The sequence below is a fragment of the Capsicum annuum genome, chromosome 1 (genome assembly GCF_002878395.1).
Source record: "Capsicum annuum cultivar UCD-10X-F1 chromosome 1, UCD10Xv1.1, whole genome shotgun sequence".
NCBI lineage: Eukaryota > Viridiplantae > Streptophyta > Magnoliopsida > Solanales > Solanaceae > Capsicum > Capsicum annuum.
The window spans coordinates 49672707-49680120 of NC_061111.1; the positions used below are offsets into that span (position 1 = coordinate 49672707).

At 29.9% G+C, this 7414-nt stretch overlaps 1 protein-coding gene across 1 annotated transcript; it reads left to right on the forward strand.

Annotated features, from left to right (window-relative positions):
* Window positions 1-307: 307 nt before the first annotated feature.
* Window positions 308-3500, forward strand: LOC107873900 (non-specific lipid transfer protein GPI-anchored 14). The gene is made up of 3 exons (XM_016720832.2): window positions 308-870; window positions 1367-1462; window positions 3177-3500. The coding sequence occupies exons 1-3, from the start codon at window positions 513-515 to the stop codon at window positions 3314-3316; spliced, it is 594 nt and encodes a 197-aa protein (XP_016576318.1). The 5' UTR covers window positions 308-512; the 3' UTR covers window positions 3317-3500.
* Window positions 3501-7414: the final 3914 nt, after the last annotated feature.

Here is a 7414-nt window from a genome sequence, read left to right on the forward strand (position 1 = left end):
ATGAGCAATGACAAATTAAATCTCGGTAGAACATCAAAATTAAATGTTCTTAGGAGAGAGTAATACTGGGACGAGTGGCCTCTTAGGAACTCGACCTCGTATTACATGTCTCTCAATCTTTATTAGATAAGGATTAAATTTACATACGCTCAATATTTATCACTTAAAAATTTTTATTAGGTATATTATTATTGAAATATTCTTCTTTAATTTAGCTAATAAAGTAATGGGAATATAGTAACATTAGCACATGTGATTCCTCTAGAGTCTATAACTATACAAACTTTTTAGACCTCAAAAACCATAAACTACACCTACTATTTATTACAATCTCCTAAGTCCTACCACGCCTATATTACTCCTTTCTTTTAGTACACCACAATAATCACAATTATTGTCACAAGCAAAGCATAAAAAGCAAACTTTCCCATCACTTATTCATTTGTCTATACATCTTTCTTTCATATACTCCCACATTAATCCTTCAAAAAAAAAAAAAAAACATTGTTTCAATGAATTCCAAAAAACTTGTGGATTTTCAACTTTCTTTTTTCTCCTCCTCCTTCTTATTGATCTTATTATTAGGGTTTTCGAGGGCGAATGTTGATAAAGACAGGGAAGAATGTACTAACCAACTCGTCGGTCTAGCCACGTGTCTTCCTTATGTTAGCGGAGAAGCCAGAGCTCCCACACCGGATTGTTGTACCGGTTTAAAAGAAGTGTTAGACAAGAGCAAAATATGTCTTTGTATTTTGGTTAAAGATAGAAATGATCCTAGCCTTGGCCTTAAGATCAATGCTACACTTGCACTAAGCCTTCCTTCTCTATGTCATGCTCCACCTAATATGTCTAATGTAACTATGTGCACCGGTAAGTACACACAGTGGCGGAGCCAAACTTTTGATTAAGGATGTTCATATTTGCCCTTACTCTTTAAAAAAAAAAGAAAAAAAAAGAAAAAAAAGAAAATAAAACACTACTACACCTGTCAAGGTTCGAATCCGAGTTGTTGATGCGGAAATGCACACTCTTCACCATTGGACTATGTTTCTCTAGCTTGTCAAGGGTGTGCAACAACGTGTATATATATAACCATAAATATCTATATTTAACCTATATACTCGAAAAAAAATTCCGACGAAGGGTGTTCATCTGACCACCCTTCGTCGGCTGTGGCTCCGCCACTGAGTACACAACACGTGTTTTCTTAAATGTTTAACTTTTATATACAGATAATGTAAGAATTTTTTTTTTTTACAGTATCAAACTAATTAATTGAAGATAATTTGGAGTAACTATACAAATAGCATAAAATATATTGTATTTAGATTTATTTTAACATTTGGAGTTGTAATTTATTTTGCAGATTTGTTACACTTGGCACCAAATTCACCTGAGGCTAAGGTTTTCCAAGATTTTGCAAAGAGTGCAAAAGGAAGTCCTGCAGCTCCATCTACACCAGGTAAAAATAAAATAAAATAAATCAATCCAAAATATTTTATTCATAAATTTCAATTGATTCTGTTTTTTTTTTTTTTTGTCTTATCATTTATATTTGATTTGTTTCATTTTATATATGGTCCTCTTTTCTTTTTAATTTATCTAAAAAAATGATATTTTTTCTGTCCTAATTTATGTTGTACTTTTCAATTTTTCAGATTCAAACAAGTCTATTTTTCACTGTAATTTTTTCATATATCTTTGAAATATTTTGATTTGTCAATAATTTTGACTTATGAGACTTTTTACCTAATTTTAAAATATATAAATTTTATTTCAAAAACTTGAACATTTCATGGCCAAATTTACGGTTAAATTTAAATCGTTTGACTTTCGAAAAACAAAAAATGTCACATAAACTGGAACGCGAGGAAGACATCTATAATCTATAATCTATAATATATTTATAATATATTATAAGTGTGAAGGGCCTTAAAAATGTTGTTTGAACTTTTTGTCCTTCATTAAAAGTCTTTGTTTTAGACAAAATCGTCTTTTCACTATTTTTTTTTTAATATTTAAGAGTTGAAAAATAATTATATATATTTAAAACCTTTCCTTATTAGAAATCATCAAAATTAATAACAACTAATATTTTTTATTAGTTTAAGAATTTTAAATCAACTAAATTTGATTTTAAGAAGATTTAAAAAATCTAGAAATAAATATAAAAGCGTTAAAATAAGACAAATTTAAGATGTATCAATTTTTTCAAAATTTTAAGTACGTAATAAGAATGTAATCAATAATTTGTAAAGATTTGATTTTAAGAATAAGAAAAAAATTTAAATATAAAAAAATAAAAAATAATAACTGTTTTGAAAAGTGATTTAAACGTTTACACTTCATTAAAAATCTCCGCAATAGATAAAATTATTTAATTTTAAATAATCAAATGTTATACGTGTGAGACACGTATGGTTAAACTAGTTTCTATAATGATATGTAATAACGTCTCATTTTATCCGTAATGACATACTCTTATAGTTAGAGGTTGAGCTAGGATAGCGTAAGGAGTTCATCAACACTCTTTTTTAAGAAAAAATATATGTGGCCATGAAAACGGAATTAAGTGAACAAAATATATATATATATATGAGATCAAAAATATTTTATGTATCTATAGATGTTGAATCCCCTTAATTATATCGTTGCTTATAGCCATAAAAATGTCATGTCATGGGTTTATTTTGAGCGGCTTCAATCCATCGATTTAATAGGGATACTATAAAGAAGGACGTCTGTCGATTTTGTCCCTCGAAATAGGACATATATTTAGTACTCCTTTCGTCCAAAATAAGTGAATTGTTGGGGTATTTATTGGTGTTTTAAAATAAGTGAATCATTGAATTTTTTTTCAAGTTTACCCTTGTGATTTGACAACCAATTAACTTTTAAAAAGGTATTACAAGATTAACTTTTTCTTTTTGAGATAAAAATAGAAAGTTGCATTAAATTTATGTCTTTTATGCCTTTTTCTTAATTTATGTATCGAAATCTAACAATTCATTTATTATGAAAGGAAAGAAGTAGTGTACTACAAGTACTTTTGGTTTATGTCAGATGTTTATTTTTTTCTTTTTAAACTTTGTGTCTTATAAAACAGTATTGTATAAAATGAAACGGAGGAAAGTGATTTTTATCTTTCCATTTTTAACCTTTGATTTGCTATACAGTTAGTGGAAACACTAGTGGAAAACCAGCAAATGCATCAGCAAATGAAAAGAATGATGGAGGGAATAGAAGGAGATGGATGGGATTTATGGAAATGACTATGAGCTTTTTAGTCATTTTGGTGCTTTCATATCTCACCTAATTTTTTAACACATAATTATTGTTTTTCTCATATTGTACTTTTTACCTTTTTGTGTGATGCTGGCTTTTATTAGTGTGACTTTTTTTTTTGTTGTTGTAATCTTCAATTCTTTTGATTATGTTTTTGTTTTAGAGTTGTCAAAAACAAAAAATATATTTGCTATGAAAAGTTGAATTTATATTTTTGGAATTTCTCCTTAGATATTCAGTATTTGTACTAGAGCTTAATTAAGTATTCACACATGAAGATTTTATACTCAGAATTTACCTTAGACTTCATATTAAGATGAAAGAGTATTGATCATAGAAAAGATTTGGTCAAAAATCAAAAAGCTGAGCTTATGTTTGTGGAATCTTTCTCACCCCACACTCCCTTTTTTTTTTTTTTTTTTAATTTATCGCGCAATATTCGATATTTACATTGGAGTTCAACTAAATTCTGTCTCATCAAAATACCTCGTGTTAGGAAAAGCATTAAATATGAATTTATACTTAAGACTTGAAATATGAGACCTCTGATTAAAAATGAAAGTATTGATCTCACTTGGCGTAAGAAAAATTAGTGTTAAAATTTTAGAGCAAACAACATAAATTCGACACGTTGGAGCTTAATTACAGAAATCTCAACATTTTGCATAATTACTAAAAATTTTGATTTTGGATCCGTCGAGATACATAATTAGCTCCCGATACATCCAACGAAAATATATTTTTTTTCTTTGTAAAGATACATAAGTAGCTCCCGATATATTTTTTTCGGATCCGTCGAGATACATAATACATACAATGAAGATACAATTTTTGTTGTAAAGATACATAATTAGCTCCCAATACATTTTTTTTTATTTGTATTTATCGAGATACATAATTAGCTCCCGATAATCCAATAAAGATACATAGTTATTTGAAATTTTTGTCATTATTTTTTAAGGGTGGAGATTTGTGTAAATATGGTAAGTTAAGGTGTATGTTTATGTTATTTTTCCAAAATTTTAGTGTTAATTTCCCTTAAGGATATGTCCATGCAAAATGGATCATGACATAGCCCATTGCTAAAAAGCCCATACTAAATGGATCTTGGCCCAACATGTTTATCTTGGCCCAATCTATGTAGCTTGAATAAGGAAATCACTAAAAGGGTTGTCATTCAATTGGTATACGAAAATGACGAAATTGCTTTAACTAACATTCACCTATAAATGTGCCAATTGGACAAATTAAATTAAAATTATGTGTGTTAGTATCTAAGTTAAAGTACGAGTAATTAACATACTAACCCGGAGATTCAACAAGCAAGAGTGGATCGTATCGAGTGAATAATATATCAAGAGATTCAAAACATCGAGAGGAGCTCATCTAAATTTTTGAACTGTTTAGAGGATATTTGAGTTAGTCGAGATTGAAAAAAATAACCTCATAGAGGAAGATGAATTGTTGCAATATACAGACATTGTATAAACGGGATATGTGAATGTATATACATCTTTGATACATAATTATATATCATATATACATGATTATGTATTATTTATACAACATCGATATATTACTTATACATTACATAGTTATTTAGTATCGATACATTACACATACATGTGGCCATTTTATTGAATTTAGGGAAAAGAGTCAAATATGTCCCTAAACTTTGCGAAAAGGTTCAAATATACCCTTCCTTATAAGTTTAGTCCATTGATGCCCTCGTTGTTAAAATTTCGGAGCAAATATACCCCTTTAAATGTTAAATGACGTGCCGGAAATTTGCAAGCTCTCTTTGCCTTTATAAGCTAAATAATTGCCTCATAAAAAAAAAATAATTCACCCAACTCTTTTACAACCTAAATTCGATCCACCAATTTGAACCAACCTATGACCCGACCAAAGATCCACACCCCTTTTAAATCCTTTAGTACTGAAAAACTATTTCAGACTTATTATCTGATGAAAGATTCAGCCTCATCAAAAAAATAAATAAGGATGAGTGATGTCCAGATTCAATGGATAATCCACTTAGGAAGGCAATTAGCTTTGGAGATGGTCTCCATTTTCGAAAAGTACATGTTAGAATGCAGATAGTTTAATCTTCAAAAGATTTTTCTTTAAGGGTGTGTTTGGTATGAAGGAAAATATTTTTCAGAAAATGTTTTCCAGTTTTCTTATGTTTGGTTGGCTTATATGTTTTGGAAAATGTTTTCCAAATCAACTTATTTTCCTTAAATCTAAGGAAAATGACTTCTCTTTCAAAAAGTAAGGACAATATTTTATAAAACTCTCTTTCAACCTCACTTTAAAGTTGAAATATTCATATATTCACAAAATCATTTACCCGTCCCCCGCCCCCAATACCCTATCACCCCGACACCACCCCTACCCCCACCCCACCCCTACCCCTACCAGCCCCTCTTCCAAAAATAATATCTATATTTTATTAAAAAATTCAAACTTTTTTCTTACCCCCCTCCCCTCCCCCCCCCCTCCCCGCCCCCCCCCCCCCCCCCCCCCCCACCCCCCACGCCACCCCAACCTAAAAAAAAAAATTAAATTTATTTTTAAAAATTTTCAATTTTTTTCTTCTCCTCATTCCCTTGCCCTGAACCCTAGCTCCTACTAACCCCCATCAATTTTTTAATTGTTTTTTAACAAAAAAAAATTTAAAACTTTTTCTTACCCTACCCCTACTGCCTATTCTGACACCACCACCCACCCGCCTACCAACCCTTTTCCAAAATAAATATTTCATTTTTTAAAAAAGGATTCTAAAATGTATTTTTATGTTTTAGTTATTTTTTGAAAAATCTTTTTTCATTCACCTACCAAATACTAGAAAATATTTTTTGAAAAATATTTTTCATCCACCAACCAAATATAAGAAAACAAGTAACAAATCAACTTGTTTTCTAGGAAAACATTTTCAAGGAAAATATTTTCCATTTCCTTCATACCAAACACACCCCAAATGTCTATCTACCAAAGGAAAAGGCATTGGTAAGTACTCCCTCCGTCCTATTTTATCTGTCCCAAATTTTTTAATTTGATGTCCCACTTTACTTGTCCTTTTTTACTTATTAAGACAAGATAGTTTTTTTTTCATATTATTAATTACTTTTTCTTTAAATTAAAATGTAAACAACATTTGATAGGAGTACTACGGTAAACTTAGCCAGGTTCTTAATATCCATCCCAATTTGGGAACAGTAAAATGGGAGGAGGGAGTACATTATGCTTTTCTCCTGTCAAACGAAAAAGAAGAGAGCCATCTGCCCTTTTGATGTGGTTTCAGCATTGATCCATTTTAACATAATTGAATTACATTTAAGGACACGATTCAAATTCAATTTAGAATTACCTCTACAACACATGAAGTACGTTGCATTTACATATCTAACTGGAGTGACACACATTCAATTGAGATGCTTTGGATGTACGACAACTGCTATTTGAATCACCTTTTGCTTTTTCAAATGTCTATTAACTTTGTGTCTTTATGCTGGTAGAATTGTTAATTATTTCAAAGGGTAACTCTGTATTATGTGATTATTCACTTGTGGTGAATTGTCATTTGCTGCCTCAAATCTTCAGAAATAGAATGGGTTCGCTTTATAATCTCACGCCTGGAGCTTTTTCGGGCTTGGGTTGAAAGAGTAAGGAAATGTGTGTCTGAGGCTTAAGGTAGATACTCTTAACGAACTAGAGAAAGAGATGATTTGTTTATCTTTTCTTTCACTGATGTTGGCTTTCTTTTTGAAATTATTTGTTCTGTGGTTATTCTATGTTGGAATTTTCTAATTTAGGTGAATATTCTCTTAAGTATACAGAATATTTTTTTAGAGTACAAAATATATTTTCTTAGTACTCTAGAGATTATTTTATTTTTTTTGGTGTATGTAATATTTTATTTCCTTTAATTGTTAAGGTTTAGGGTTTAACCACTTGTATAAATACAGTTATTATTCATTCAAGAATACACAAAGTGATTCTTCACATATTGATTCTTTTTCTTTACTTATTTTTACACGGTATCAAGAGCAGTATTTTTTTTCATCTAACTATTCCTGTATTTTCTTCTTTCTTTCATTTCGTATTCATATTCCTGTGTTGTTGT